At 38.0% G+C, this 15,803-nt stretch overlaps 1 protein-coding gene and 1 long non-coding RNA gene across 7 annotated transcripts; one reads left to right on the top strand and one right to left on the bottom strand.

The window, feature by feature from the left end:
- The first annotated feature begins 3,901 nt into the window (after positions 1-3,901).
- Positions 3,902-5,498, top strand: LOC130733968 (mitogen-activated protein kinase kinase kinase 17-like). The gene has a single exon (XM_057586259.1). The coding sequence runs from the start codon at positions 3,960-3,962 to the stop codon at positions 5,481-5,483; it is 1,524 nt and encodes a 507-aa protein (XP_057442242.1). The 5' UTR covers positions 3,902-3,959; the 3' UTR covers positions 5,484-5,498.
- A 3,839-nt stretch (positions 5,499-9,337) lies between these two features.
- LOC130733967 (uncharacterized) lies at positions 9,338-14,484 on the bottom strand. Of its 6 annotated transcripts, none has more exons than XR_009017700.1 (9): positions 14,276-14,480; positions 13,238-14,034; positions 13,080-13,157; positions 12,803-12,929; positions 11,704-11,817; positions 11,375-11,510; positions 11,068-11,299; positions 10,340-10,978; positions 9,338-9,543 (listed from the first exon to the last, which is right to left on the bottom strand). It is a non-coding gene; the product is annotated as an uncharacterized LOC130733967 (long non-coding RNA). The 6 variants fall into 6 exon arrangements; XR_009017703.1 differs by lacking the exon at positions 9,338-9,543 and having other exon boundaries at positions 10,112-10,978; positions 13,238-13,378; positions 13,683-14,034; positions 14,276-14,482; XR_009017702.1 differs by lacking the exon at positions 9,338-9,543 and having other exon boundaries at positions 10,112-10,978; positions 11,704-11,916; positions 14,276-14,484.
- Between the last annotated feature and the right edge of the window lie 1,319 nt (positions 14,485-15,803).

The following is a 15,803-nucleotide window of genomic DNA, read 5'->3' as shown; positions in this document are numbered from 1 at the left end:
CTTCGATCACTGAATTCCCAACATTGAGCTCAGCCTAACCCCACTGTAAGACCACTTGTCCTCCATCCCTGAACCCCACAATCGAGCCACCTTCGTTGGAAGCTGATCTACATTCATCATCGAGAACCTAAAACCACGACCATTGCCACTTTGTCGTCACCATTCGAAACTCTTGGATCCATCACCGTGTTGGATTCTACGATTCCCACCACGAGGCACCATGATGTAGTCTTCAACGGCAAGGGCCTCAATGCCTCCTCCACGCCGCGTTGTTGCGGATTTCGCTGTCCTCCTCTTAATCTCATTTCCGCTCACTCACGATCATTTTTTTCTCTATTGGGTTTCTTCCATTTGTGTATGTTTTGCGGCTCTTTGTTGGGGAGATGGCAAGTGTTCAGGAAAAAGGGCATTAGGTTAAATTTATCATCTAGGTTTTTTGAAAATGGGTTTAGGATTGATGATATATACTTTTTTGTTGTTGCTAATTTTGATTTAAATTAAATGTGAAAAAAGATTTTGGAGCCAATTTTTTGCTCTGGATTGCAGCAAGGACAAGCAGATTTGGGATGAATTACAAGGTTGCTTGATTTGAGTTATAATCGGAAAGAGGAAGAAGGAGGAAGAAGAATATGAAGAATGTGGAAGAGGAGCGACCGAAACTAAAGTGACTAAAATGTTTTAGAGGGACCAAAACTGATGCTAACAGTCCACGTGATCATTATTCTTCATATGACTAGGCTTGCCACATGACTATTGATTAGTCAAAATTAATGACACATATACAATTGAACTTATTTTGATTGAAGAAAAGTTTCAGAAGTGTTCTTTAAAGAATTTGAAAGTCAAAGACTCAATTTGATTCTTTTTACAAAGTCATGGACCTATAAACCTATTTATTTTATTAATAATAATTAACTTTTTGTGAAAAATCTGTCATGTTGTAATTTTTTAGTGTGTTAAATTATTTTCGCAAATCTAACTCAAATGTAGTGAAAATCGAATGTCTTTTAAAAATGTGGCACCTATTAATCTATAGAAACCTATCCGTACTTAAGTTATTATTACATAAATTCTTCTTAAGGTTGTAAATAATCTTAGCTCTTTACCGACATCTACACTCTTAAGTTAACTCCTCCTCCAGGTAGTGGTCAATATGGCTTGGAAAAGGTGTGGACACGACACACCGCGTCACATACTCACATGAATAAAAAAATATTCATACATGGCTTTGCGGCAATATGCAAGTCAAGTCATGAAGCACGTTGCTTAACTCTATTAACTTGCACCTTATCCAAACCAAGTAGGTCACCGAGTAAGTTTTATATATTTCCTTCTAAGAAACCATCGTGCCTTAGTGTGAAAGGATATGCAAAATCGAACTTACTAAGAAACCATGCATTCCTACGCGTCACTTTATAGCTCGCAATTCTTGCCACATATGCATAGAGACAATTGTCACCACCATCACCACCGTGTTGTGTCGATTACGGTGGTGGTGGGGCACTAACGATTACGATCACAAGACAAAGCCAAATGGCACGGTTATAGAACTCCAATTTGATATATCCTACTTGTTGCTTTTAAAACGTTTTGAAATTGAAGAAATGGTCAGTATAATCGATTATTATATAACGTTGAAATTGAATCTCTAAGTAGATTTTCATGCCAAAAGTCATGTTTATGCTTCATTCGTTTCGCTTTCCCTCTCCGTAACGCTTTGGCCATTTAACAAAAAAAGAAAATAAGACCGTTTCGGTCAATTAAATTCAATTCAATGCATTTACACGCTGACAAATGGCGCATCATTATGTGTTCTAACTTCTAAGCACACTGAATTTACGTTTGCATACACGAAAGCATAAACTCGTGTCATAAAATAAAAGCACAAATAGTACTAATTCATAAAATTCCTCCACCATGCAAGATCCTAATGATACATTGTTTTCTTTAATGACTTCCACTAGGTTCATATTGACTATAGATATATAACCAAAACAGTTTTTTAGAGGTTAGGGCAGCTCTTATCTCACAACTAATTTTTTAGACAGAGTTATGCTTTTAATTTAAATTTTAAAATTTCCTCTTATTTAAGTGTTTTCTCTCTTCACGTGGTTAACAAGTGTCGTGAATTAGAAGACGTGGGCAACAAACTAAAGAAAAATATATTTAACCGTAATTTACATATATAGTTCAAAAACAGCTAAAGCGAATTGAAATCATTGAGGTTTAGAAGTCATTAGGATCTTCAGGTCGCCTTAGAAGTCATTAGGATCTTCAGGTCGCCAACGAGGCAACCACTTCTCTTGATAGATTACCTATTGGGCCTCTAAAGGACCAAATTGCCTCGAATATATGAATCCGGCCAAAATTAAGCCCACCTAGCAGCAATGAACCCCAATTAAACGACCATGAATCCAGGATCCCTCATCCCAATCCACATATCATCACGTATTTCATACTACATTTAACGCCAAAGCAGAGGATTCAGTCAATAAACTGTTAACTAGGTTGATCAGTCTTCATGACGGGTTAAGAACAATTTTCATATTTCTTAGACCGCATCAATTAGATCTGTCGTGATTCACGTACTGACACATCAGTATCCACGTAGGAACATTCATGAATCCTAATTTACCAAAAGAAAGTACACTAAAAAATGCAATATCCATGCATGTAGGAGGACTGGAGGAGCATTCATGAATCCTAATTTACTAAAAAGAAGTACATTAAAAAATGTAGGAGTTAGATATGCAGCATTTTGCTGTTTAGGGTGAAGTATTTGACCCATTTGAATTGGTAATCGGTAATGATTTTCCTGTTTATACAATTTAGGTTGAATTGGGCACATCAAATTAAGGTACAATCTTATCTTGACAACCCAAAAAGAAAGCTCTTACACGGTAATACAGGGTGCCACATACTTAATGAGGGAAGTAAAGAACCGCGTGCAAAATTGTCACCATAAATTGTCCAACAAAAGATAGATAGTTTCCCACAATCTCTTCCGGTCTTCCCTCATCTTCTATTAGATACGATCCTAGATTTGGGGACCATACCACAGTCCAAATAATATCACATGCAAACAAAACAAAATTCCTAATATTACAACAACGAAATGAAAATCAGAATAAAACATGTTAAAAATTGATATTTGATGTAAAAATAATATAAAACTTGGTGGAAGTATGTTGGTGCACGTCACATACTTGTAGTTTAACTACACTATCTGTGGCTTAGCCACATACAAGCATCATGGCCATCTTCAAACATCTTCAGAAGTTTCTTCAAACTGCGTGGACCAATGGATTCTCACCAAGTGTCACTCTTCTCACCCACTTTCAATTTACCCTTCTCCTACCACCACCACCGTATTATATATGCTCCCTTAGCCAACTAGTAACATCCCACCACCTCTCAACCATAAAGCTCACATTCCTCACTCCAACCACATGTTCAAATTAATATTCCAACGCAACAAGACAAAGATTTAAATAATAAAAAACCGAACACCCCTTCAAAACTTTACACTATAAACTAAAAAAATTCACTTAATTCTTAGTTAGGAAGAATATACTTTGTACTGGTACCTAATTATTGTTTGTGAGTGACATAAGAATGTTAAAATTGAGAAGAGAAGTGTGTGGATAAGGATTAAAACTTCAATCCCATAAGAAAAAAACAGGATCAAGTACTTTATTCCCATACTAGTGCTCCATTTTTTTACGTCAAAAACTCTTTACCTCAACGTCACCCACCGTTTTTCTTAATTATCCACAACACTCTCCCAAATTCCACGCTGTACCAAAAAAACAATAAAGAATCTCCAAAAAAAAACAAAACACCGAATGTTAGAACTAAACACGCACTACGTGTGTGTATAAATAGAGCACAAAACCAAACTCAAAGGTCAATTACACACTTCGAAAAAAAGTTGGAACTACTGAAAAACAGAGAGCAACATGCTTGTTATGCAATCATCGTGGGTGAGAGGCAAGTGTATCGGTCAGGGCGCGTTTGGTACAGCGTATTTAGCAGTATCGAACCGCGATGGAAGGGTTTTCGCGGTGAAGTCAGTTGACCGGACAACAGGTCAACCGGGTCAGGTGGAGGCGTTGGAGAACGAGATTCGGATCCTCCGTGATATGAGTTCTTCACCACACGTGGTGGCGTTTCTCGGCGAGGATCACACGTGCGAGCGTGGGAAGACGGCGTCGTTTCGCAACCTTCATATGGAGTATTTGCCAGGTGGCACTGTGGCCGACGTGGCGGGGAATGGTGACGTGGACGAGCGGTTAGTTAGGCGATACGCTTGGTGCTTGACGAGCGCGCTGCGTGATGTCCACGCGCGCGGCGTGGTTCACTGCGACGTGAAGGGGAGAAATGTTCTCGTCGCCGGTGACGGCGCGGCGAAGCTTGCTGACTTCGGCGCGGCGGTGGAGTTTACCGGCGGGGAGTGTTGTTCTCGAGGGAGTCCGTTGTGGATGGCGCCGGAGGTTGTTCGCCGGGAGTATCAGGGGCCGGAGTCTGACGTGTGGTCGCTTGGCTGCACGGTGATCGAGATGGTCACCGGGAAACCGGCGTGGGAGGATCGCGGCGTTGACACGCTGAGTCGAATCGGTTTCTCCGACGAGTTACCGGAGTTCCCTGGCGGCTTGTCGGAGCTCGGGCGTGATTTCGTGGAGAAGTGTTTGAGAAGAGATCGGAGCAGACGGTGGAGCTGCGATCAGCTGCTTCAGCATCCGTTTTTGCTTCCGGTGGAATCGTCGCCGCGTTGCGTAATGGACTGGGTTGACTCGCGATTCTCCGAGTCAGAAACCGAGTTTGAAGATGAAGAAGAAGTGGAATTGAGTAAGGAAGAGGAGAATTCAGTGAGGGAGAGAATTGGAAAATTGGCTAATGTTTCGAGGGTAAATTGGGAAAGTGAGGGTTGGGTGGTGGTTAGGGAAGTTGCGTCCGACGCGGAAGCAACGATGGAAAAAGTAACGGCGGCGTGTGATGAAGGTGAATGTGTAGGGGCAAGGTGGGAATTAGGGAATGTTACGAGGGTAGAAGAGGAAATTGAGGTAGGGACTAGTTTGGAATATTCGGATTCAGGGGGATTCGGTGGTGAAAGGGTAAATCGGGAAATGTGGGAGTTTGGTGGTGGGTGGAAGCGGTGGTTGTTGTGGCGGCGTGAGTGTGATCAGTGCAACCGCAACCACCGCAAAGACAATATCACAGGTGGAAGTTGTTGGAGGTGTCGGTATGAGGAAAAGTTCAACAGGATTATAATACTGTTCACCATTTACAGATTGTATTGTAAAATTTTCAATTCATGTTATTTATTCTCAATATATAATTACCCTTTTCGATTAATTATTATTGCATTGCTTACTTTTATTCAATTCATAAATGGGATTCTAATTCTAGAAAATATTCACATAAATTCCTCCACTATTAATTCTAACTTTAGAATCCATACTTACTGGGTTTTGAAAGGTTAAGATTGAAAAGATGAAAAGCTATTGAGAAGGTTCTTGCACTGCAATTTGGAGCCACAAGGGAAGATAAGAGTAAATAAAATAATCGATATTTTCTATTGAAATCTCATAGCTTGATGGTTGTGAGTTGGATTGGAACTTTAGGTATGGGCCAATAAATTGGGTGGAATATTGTAGAATAAGAACTGAGTGGATCGCATGAAATGAGAAATGATGCAGAGTAAATGCACACATCATGGTGCCCTCTTCATTTTAGTGTCAATAATAATATGGAAGGTAAAAAAAAAGTGATTCTTTTTAGCTCAAGGTATCGCCCACCGGAGGCAGTGATAATTCTCTAATCGCGGATGCTCGTACTAAGTAGTAAAGGACTGACCACATAATAGAGATAGAATTTTGAACTGAGATTAGATGATCATGATTCTGCATGTTGATCCTAGTGGACACCATCTTGTTAGATGTTTTAATCTGTCCAGTAACTTTTAACTGTCTAATATACTTACACTTAGTGAACATTTTTTTTGGTATTTTCAAACAAAGGTTAAATGAAATGTCTCTACAAAATCACACTATTTACTCTAAAATTCTACACACACATCATCTTCTTTCATGTATATATTAGTAATACTGGAATTTTGCAAAAGGACAATTCCTTGTGTATCATATTTTAAAGGACAGAGCAATTAAGAGCCACACAACATGGAAATGAAAAATTGAAGATTGCACTTTATGACTGTAGTATCTACTTTGAAGTGGGAGAGACAGAGACAACGAGAGTGAGTGTTCTGTTTTGATTGCGGCTTATATGAGAGGCACACACGACAGAAGTGGGATAAGACTTAGGAAGATAAGCAGCACATCACATGGAACTTGAGATTTGGTGTTTTTTTTTGTTCAACTTGATGTCAATTGGGTAACAACACACATGTTGTCAAAGCAGGACAAGCTGCTTCTGCTGTTGTTGCCATGTTTTTTGCTTTGTGCCAACATTTGCATATGGCAAATGGATGTGGAAAACACAAATTGATGAGTTCAGAGTGTAATAAAGAAACAGAAAAGGAGAAATAAAAGGTCGGATGAAACATAATGTTGGATAAACTTGGATTGATGTGTGTGGACATTCTATCACTTTAAGTGGCAAACTTATCTATATAGAAGCAAAAGGATACACACACGTAAAGATTGATTACCATGCAAGTGTAAAGTGAGATTGAGTGTTACCATTGTCGTCATACTATAAGTATGTCTAGATTAATTGTTTTTAAGAAAAACAACTTACATTTATGTATATTAGAGATAGAAGCTCTTTCTAAAACAAAAAGTATTACAGATAGAATGTGGCTCAAAGGTTATTTTTTTTTTCATAAACTAGTGAGTCAAAACAAGCATGCATTAAAGTTGAAATGCTTACAACTTACAAGTTTAATAATTAATTAAGTGCTTATGGTAATAAGCGTTTATCGTGTAAATATTTAGGCCCAGTTTGGAAGAGCTTATTTGAGCTTATCTGACAGCATAATCTCTTATGTCAGTGTTTGGAAAAGCTTATGCAAACAGCTTATGGTCTGCCGTAAGCTATTTTCAGCTTATTTTCATAAGCTACTCAGGATAGCTTATGAAAAACAGTTTATGCTTATACACAACTTATTTTTAATTTATTTCAATAAATTTTTAAAAATAGCTTATGAATAAGCGCTTATGTCATAAGCGCTTATGATCATAAGCGCTTAATTAAGCTGTTTATCCAAACGGGGCCTTATTCATATATAAGCGCTTATCCAAAAGATAATATAAGTAGCTTATAAAAATAAGCTCAAATCAACTTACAGGTCGGTCATAAGCTGTTTACATAAGCTCTCCCAAACACTTGCATAACACTTATACTACAGGATAAGCTTCAATAAACTCTTCCAAACGAGCCATAATTACATTTAGAATTTTGTTGAAAAATAAATGAGATGACTAATAAAAGAATTGGAACGGGAAGTAAAAGAGTGCACTAATCCTTGTTTGATTGTGTAATTTGTGTTCATGAAAAAAGACTAAGAAAAAAGTCAAACATCAATTTGCCCTGAGAAGTCTGTAGTCAACATTATATACAATGTATGATAGCTCCTTTATATATTTAGGCCTCTCAGATAATGATTAATGTGGGAAGAAGATTGTGCGATTACATTCACGTGGAGGGAGAATCGTGTGATTACATTTATGTGGAGGGGAGGATCATGCAATTACAATAATTTGGGGGAGAGGGAATCAAGGAAACTTAATAATGAGGTGAGAGGGGATGAATATTCGTTCTCCCTTGCAAGTGGCTAACTTATAGTTATATCAACGTATACTAGGTGGGTCAAATAATCTCTTACAGTCCACGACCCCCCAAAGCTTGGAGTCAAGAAGTCTTGACGACAAAAGCCTTACAATTTTGTCCATTGGTACTCGACCGACCTTATAATCCATAACATTTTGTAGCCCCCAAGGCTTGGAGCTAAAGGCATAGCGACAAAAGCCTGTGCTATTTGTTTTTGTAAGTATCGATTGATGGTTTGGCCGATCGTATCCACAATCACAAAGGAGAATTCGACCTAGTTGACTTATTGAACTATTTTTTTTGCAGTTTCGTTGACCTATTTAGGCAAAATAGGTAGGAGAATTTTTATTTTTTGCATGGATACTTGGTCGGACAAATTTAGGCTAATGGCAATACACTTAGAAGATGAAAAATTGAAGATTGCACTTTATGACTATGGAGTATCTACTTTGAAGTGGGAGAGACAGAGACAACGAGTGTGAGTGTTCTATTTCAATTGCGGCTGATATGAGAGGCACACACGACAGAAGTGGGATAAGACTTAAGAAGATAAGCAGCACATCGCATGGAACTTGAGATTTGGTGTTTTTTTTTGTTCAACTTGATATCAATTGGGCAACAACATACATGTTGTCAAGCAGGACAAGCTGCTTCTGCTTCTGCTGCTGCTGCCATGTTTTTTGCTTTGTGCCAACATTTGCATATGGCAAATGGATGTGGAAAACACAAATTGATGAGTTCAGAGTGTAATAAAGAAACAAAGAAGGAGAAAAAAGTCAAACATCAATTTGCCCTAAGAACTCTGTAGTCAACATTATATACAATGTATGATGGCTCCTTTAAATATTTAGGTCTCTCCGCTAATGATTAATGTAGGAAGAAGATTTTGCGATTACATTTATGTGAAGGGAGAATTGTGTGATTACATTTATGTGGAGGAGAGGATCATGCATTTACAATTATGTGGGGGAGGCAATCAAGGAAACTTAGTAATGTGGTGAGAGGGGATGAATATTCGTTCTCCCTAGCGAGTGGCTAACTTATATCAACATGTGCTTTCTGGCTAGAATTCTAGCAAGTTGTTCGTAACTTTGTGGGTCAAATAATCTCTTACGGTCCACGCCCCCCAAAGGTTGGAGTCAAGAAGTCTTGACGACAAAAGCCTTACAATTTTGTCCATGGGCACTCGATCGACCTTATAATCCATAACTGTCTGTAGCCCCCCCCCCCCCCCCCCCCCCCAAGGCTCGGAGCTAAAGGCATAGCGACAAAAGCCTTTGCTATTTATTTTGTAAGTATCGATTGATGGTTTGACCGATCGTATCCCACGATCACATAGGAGAATTTAGCCAGCCAACTTATTGAAGCATTTTTTTTTTGCAGTTTCGTTGACCGATCTAGGCAAAATGGTTAGGAGAATTTTCATTTAAGCATAAGATTGAAGGCTATAGAAGCGACACCAACAGTCATGGACCGTTGATATGTCCCGTGCAAAGCTAGCAGTGTTACCAGAATGATAACAACTCAGGTAATGAAGCCAACCAGAAGACAAATCAATAGTCTTTTATGGAATTAGGTGAAGAACTATATCAGTAAGAGAATTAAAGAGAAGTATGATACAAAAAAGTATTAAAGATACCCATATGGCCATATAAGCACGCTCAGTCCTAGTTCACTCTCCATCAGAGATATGAGTTCATTGAAGCATCTTCTCTTCTGGCAATACACACTAACCTCTTCCAGATCATCCACCTTCACAAGTCACAACAATAAAGAGTGATTAGTAGTCAAAACAGAAAATGACAAAATCATCAAAAGTTTATCTGTCACTTGTTTCTACACTTCCCAATTTTCATACATCTCATTAACTAGCATGCAAAGAATTTGCAATATAAGGGTTTATACTGAATTGGAGTGAGGAGGAAGGAACTGGATTATCAAGAGATGTTAAATTATTCTACAAAAGTAGTGCCGACTGACACCTGAATAATGATATTAACACCACAAATCTGAGCTAAGCAAAATTCCTCAGCATCAACGCAGCAGGGCCGGCCCAACACTAAATGAGGCCTAAAGCAAACTTTAAAAGTGAGGTCTTTTTACCTAAAGAAATATTTATTTATTAAAAATTTTGGGGCTTTTTTTACTTAGTAAAAAAAGTTTCGAGGCCTTTTTTACTTGGTAAAAAAAAAAAAATTGGAAGCCTAAAACCCTTGCTTGGGTGGCTTGGCCCTTGGGCCGGCCCTGCAACGCAGACAAAACAAACTTTGTTCCATGTTTTTGAACTGTTTACTTTCCTAGCAGCACCAAGCCTCACCAATGTTACTGCTAACTTAGCGCAGTTGGAAATAAAAGCAAATATAATTTTTGCAGCCTTATACATAGAGTCTCATCATATATGAGGTCTACAACATTTGATAAATAAGCAACATTTGGCATCAAAATAAACTCATCAATTTCTCCAAGCCGATCAATCTTTGCATATGCATAAATGAGCTCACTGTCCACTTTGGGCTCTTTGGTCTTCTGCCTAAATATGAGAAGGTACCTTACTTGGTCATGGTACACATCTGAATCTTCAGAAGCCCTTAAATCCTCTAAGAAGTGAGTGAGAAGTGAGTGGCATCATCTGCACGGAAGAATGACTCAATTGTGTCACATACTAAGCCTTCTCTTAGTTGTTCCTTAGCCACCTGGCTCCACACCGCATCTTCTTCAACTCGAATCCCAGACTCCACAGCTCAATCAATGGTCCGAAGGTTATCTAAAAGCACATTAACAGCCTGAACATTCAAATTAAATTTCTTGAAAATGGAAAAAGCTTCTTCATATAGCAGTTCTTCCACTGCCACCTCCCCAATAGCAGGACCATAAGAAATGTCCAGCCTACTTATGTAATCCATAACTCTTGGTGGATCTGCCTTCATTGCAGTAAGGATCAGCAAATTTTGCAGTTTAAAGTTTCCGCTATAACATAGTTTTGTAGCACAAACTTTTCAAGAAGTTCAATCAACTCATGGGGAAGATCAGCAGTCCTGAACGCTTTCACTGCCGCTGAAATCTGATCTGGACTCTTGCTTTCAGGTAAAGCAGTGGACACCACTTGATCAATCAATTGCCTTCGGAACTCATTCTCAGGAGTTAGGACTTTCTCCCAGAGGTCAGCGTCCACCCGTTCCACACATATCTGACACAAGCATCATGAAATAACATGACTGTCCAAGACTAGCATTATGAAATGCAATGACACCATCCTATGAAGAACAGTATACATACCTGCCTTGGAGTTTGAACAAGGAATTTTATTGGTAATGTTAACAAGCTCATCATCACATAGCCCCCTTTAGTAAGCAACAACGGCAAGTGTAGGATCCCATTTCTCACAATATTTAACAACTCAAGAATCATAGTATGGGTTGGTTGTCAGAAAATGTTTGGGATCATGCACATCTTGGCTTCCCTCACTTACAGGATGCTCCAGGAACTGAGTAACAAGCAGAGACGATTCCTGCACAAAGAACGTAAAATGAGAATAGATAAAAAGGTAATACTGAGATGCAGGGCATACTGAAAAATAGCACACCTCTTCTCACATTCTTCAACAAAAGGTCAACTAGAAGAAGAGAATGAACTGAAAGTATAAGACCCTTAATGAAATCTTCAGGGAAATCATCATCTAACAGTTGCCCCACAATTAGAGGAGCATTTCCTGGATTGACCTATAAGCAAGAACTATTATGTTAGAATCCATATTCCATATTAGAATAGAAATATATACCAAGAATCACAAAAAAAGAATACAAAGCCTCATAAAAACTAAACCTTTTGAACATATCCTTCAATATAACGAAGCATGTGGTTAGTATAGAGTTAATGTGTGAGATCAGGAACAAAACCAAAACAATCACATACATTAATCAATGGCCCTGCATCTGGAACTTTGGCCTCCATTCCAAAGTTCTTTGTCTTTTCAGCATCATAAAATTTTGATTTCCAGTCATAAGCTCTGCCTCCTTAATTGGACACCTAATGAGAAGTGTCAAACACGTATCATACAGGTGCCAACATCAAATGCGTGACCGATACTCCAATACTTCAAGAAGTAGACATATTCATGCTTCATAGCTTCCAATATAAAAACAATTGCAATCTTCAATTATAAAATATATGTTGATAATTACTTTCATAAGAAAATAATTTAATTAAGAACAATAGCTAGTTTAAGGAGGATAATAATTCCTCGGAAAAAGAAATAAAAAGAAGGTATTCCCAACTTTAGTAGTTAGTACACGAAGTAAACTGTTTGTAATTAAAAGAGAAAAAATATAAATAATTAAGCAATATAAAAACTACATACAAGGTTGAGAAAGAATTACCAAAATAAAAGATCAATAAAATATAGACAGGAACCATCAAATGAATACTTAGAAATGGTCAAGTAAATTTATTTCATAAGAAATATGTAGATATCATAATTTGATATTAATATATCATATATCCTAATATTGTGTGTGTGTAGGCCTAAAAAAAGGTTACCAGGTAGACAATTAATATAAAGTTGATTAATAAAATTACAACCAGATAGCATTAGTACTTTGTAACTTGAGTGCCATATAATACATTTTGGCAAAAGATCAGGTAGGATCTTCCTATTTGGCTTGTCCAAAAAAAAGGAACTTCCAATTTGCATCATCACATACCCATCAGAAAGACCTTTTGAGTGCATAACTTGTGTTGTGAGAGAGGAACAGGGTGGTTAGTTAGATCATCCCATAATTTGCAAAATAAGTTTACACATGTTAATCAATAAAATTAGCACTTATAGTTAATACTTGCTACATGTCAAGAGATGATTTTAATGTCATCCTAACAAACTGGAACAATTAACCCATAAGATTGCCAAAATTTGAAGCCAATTAATGAGCTCATAGGAGGAGGAATTACCAATACCTCAAACCAATACCTCAAAAGCAATGGCTGCACATATATGAAACACGAAGAATTTACATACCTCAGGTGAACCAGGGGCAACTCCAATCAAAACCAGCCCTTTTCAATAGGATCACAACGATAATTGATAATCTGGTTATCTGCCAGATTAGCTGTTCGGCCAAACATCTTCACCGGCACACTATCACCTAAAATATGAGAAACGGTAAAAATATTTAATTCACAATTATAAAGAGTTCCACCACATAGTATGAACTTAGAGCCTAAGATGTTCAACTGCATATACTCATATTGAGATAGAACCCCAGAAGAGAAGAGTTGAAAGCAGAATACGTTACCTTCAACTGACCAATGATACACAGCGTCTGAGTGACAATGCCTATTGTGTTTCGAGTTATCCACCTCCAAAAGACAATCTAAATGAAATGGAATATCGAACACAAGAAACTTAGTAACCACATGTAGAGTCTACTAAATTATCTGGCAAGATTCTTACAAGGCCATATCCAAGGTTTTAAACTGCTGACTGCATCACATGATGTGGAGAGCTGGCTACAACATCTCAGTTGTGGTGGCTACTGCAATTTCCCCAAGCAGTGATAGTGGACAGCGTCAGCTCCAACTCGCCCACATCAACCTACAACAAGGCCACAAACCACAATTTAAAACCTTGGACAGGCCTAAATGATTTACAAATCTGCACCTTCTTGATCATCTGGTGTGAATTCATATTTGTTTTCGCTACAATGTTAAATACTTGCAAATGATCCTGAGGGGTCCCTGGAACTTGAGCTGCATATAGAACCTCAACCTCAACCTCACATTCATGAGAGAACAAAACCCATAGGTACACATGCTGCAGTTCTCCAAAATCATTCACTATGACAATAACATGACCTTAAATGTTCCTTAACCATCATAAATGCCCACAAATGACTTACGGATTGGGACATCACTACACCATCATTTTGGTTCTTGCCAAAACCACATAACCATAGTACATCAGCTGCCACTGGGAGCTACTAACACAAATCAGAGCCTGCAATGTTACCTATAAGGCCAAGAATTCTGGAATTCGGGTTCACCAAAACAGAATCAGAAGTTACGGGCCGTCTCAAATGCTGAATTGGCATGCTCATATCAATGACAACGAGTAACAAGTAACAACACTCTTATGGGGTGCCATTTCTGATTTCCCTGATACATATGTAATTAATAATTATCTGATTCCATAGTCACATGAGTAAATGTAATGAATTGCGGGTTGATTCCAAGTTTCCAACAGCTTCCGAGCTGCAAATGAATACCAAATTGCAAATCAAAATATAGAAACAAGAAGAAAACGAGGAAAAAAAAACCGAAATTTCTCAATGTGGTTACTGTAACAGAATGGTGACAATACTGTGTAGGATTGTGAACTGAAGAAGGTACAAGGGAAGAAAAAAACGCCACCCCATTTTCTGAAAAGACAAAAAGCTTTGAATTTTGGAATGGAAATGAGAAATTAAGAGAATGATACTGTGATAGCACTAACCGATAAGCTCACTTTCATGGTGATATGGGCGTTTGCAGCCATGGCACGTGAACTAGAGCTTCAGAGAGAGGGAATGGATTGAGTGAGAATGTTGAAGTTTTGAGGAAGCACTTTGTTGCACTGCAAGAGATTTGAAGCAGTGAAGCCCAAGAGCAGTGAGAGAGAGAGAGAGAGAAAGAGAGAGAGAGGGGAGAGACAGAAGAGAGAGTGTTGGCGATGAACAAGATGGACATTTGAAGGGTATAATGGTAATTGCATTTCAAGCCCAGCCCAGTTGTGGCCCAAGAAATTAAAATAGCTGGGCCTAGTTATTTTTGGGCTTGGCTGACATGCTTTGGAAATGTATTGTAATAAAGACAGGAATTGCATAAATTGCATACGGCAGAGCCGACAAGGTTGAGAAGAAGCGCATTTAAAATCTCAAGATTAGTTTTTCGCTTTTGTTTGCAGGAAATCAAGTGTTTGGAGCTTTTCCTGATAGTCGTTGTCGTTCCTCCTCAGACACTGCTCTGTCGTCCCTTCCCTGTGGTTGGCTAGGGTTTGGAGATTCAGGCTAGGGTTTTTCTAACCCAGGTTCTCTTCGGCTCAATCTTTTGGGCATGTTTCCTATTGGGTCTCTTGCAAATAGTTTTTTTTAATCTCTCTTAGACTATAACTCTGTTTAGTGTACTAAGGAGTCACGTACCTATTTGTTATGAACTATCATGTAAGCTGTCTTTGGGGGCATATGACCCAAATTTCCTCATTCATTCAACGAATAATCATTTGTAAGTGTCGTTTGGCTTTTTTTGTTGAATGAATATGAACCGTTGACCAAAAAACACTGGAATTACTTTTTAACACTAAAAATATATGTTTTAAAACTTAGCTCGATTATCGACTTAGCCGAGGTACAAAGTTAGTAAATCACTGATCCGATCAATGGGTTATTTGTCAGATTATTTTGGCTTGATGTATATTAAAAAAATTAATATTTAAATATCAGTTTTTAACTTTTTTTTATGTCAAAAAAAAAAGTAAATTTTGAATGTTAATTAAGGGAAAATATGTAAAAGATAATGGTTACAATTAGTTAACCACCAGAACGTGTAAAGAAGGGTTGTGCAACCAGATTGAAGTTGAAAAATGATCGAGTTGATTGGGACTCCATAACAACATTGAATTGTTGCGCAGCTAGAATATTGGTGGTAGAGTTGGAGCACAAAACTATATATAATCAATTCAACAAGATGAAAGATGTGCCTAACTGGGCAACTACAAGGGAATCCAAATTATGTTTAACGTAACTATAATTAAGAAACTAGAAGTAGCCATCCCATTCAGTATGGTACCTTTAAAATTAGGTTTGGACTTGTAATTTTGGTGATAAAATATACACATAATTAATCTCTAACCAACTTGGTGAGCTTTTGATATAAGATGAAGAGTATTAGAATCATACATGTCAATTAAGAGGAAATCATGATATGCTGGAAGATTATCGACAAGACTCGTGGAGAGAGTATGCCAACTGCTGTAGGTGTTTATT

This window comes from Lotus japonicus, chromosome 1 (genome assembly GCF_012489685.1).
Source record: "Lotus japonicus ecotype B-129 chromosome 1, LjGifu_v1.2".
NCBI classification, from domain to species: domain Eukaryota; kingdom Viridiplantae; phylum Streptophyta; class Magnoliopsida; order Fabales; family Fabaceae; genus Lotus; species Lotus japonicus.
Note: the sequence above shows the minus strand (reverse complement) of the source record. Positions and strands in the feature narration are given on the sequence as shown.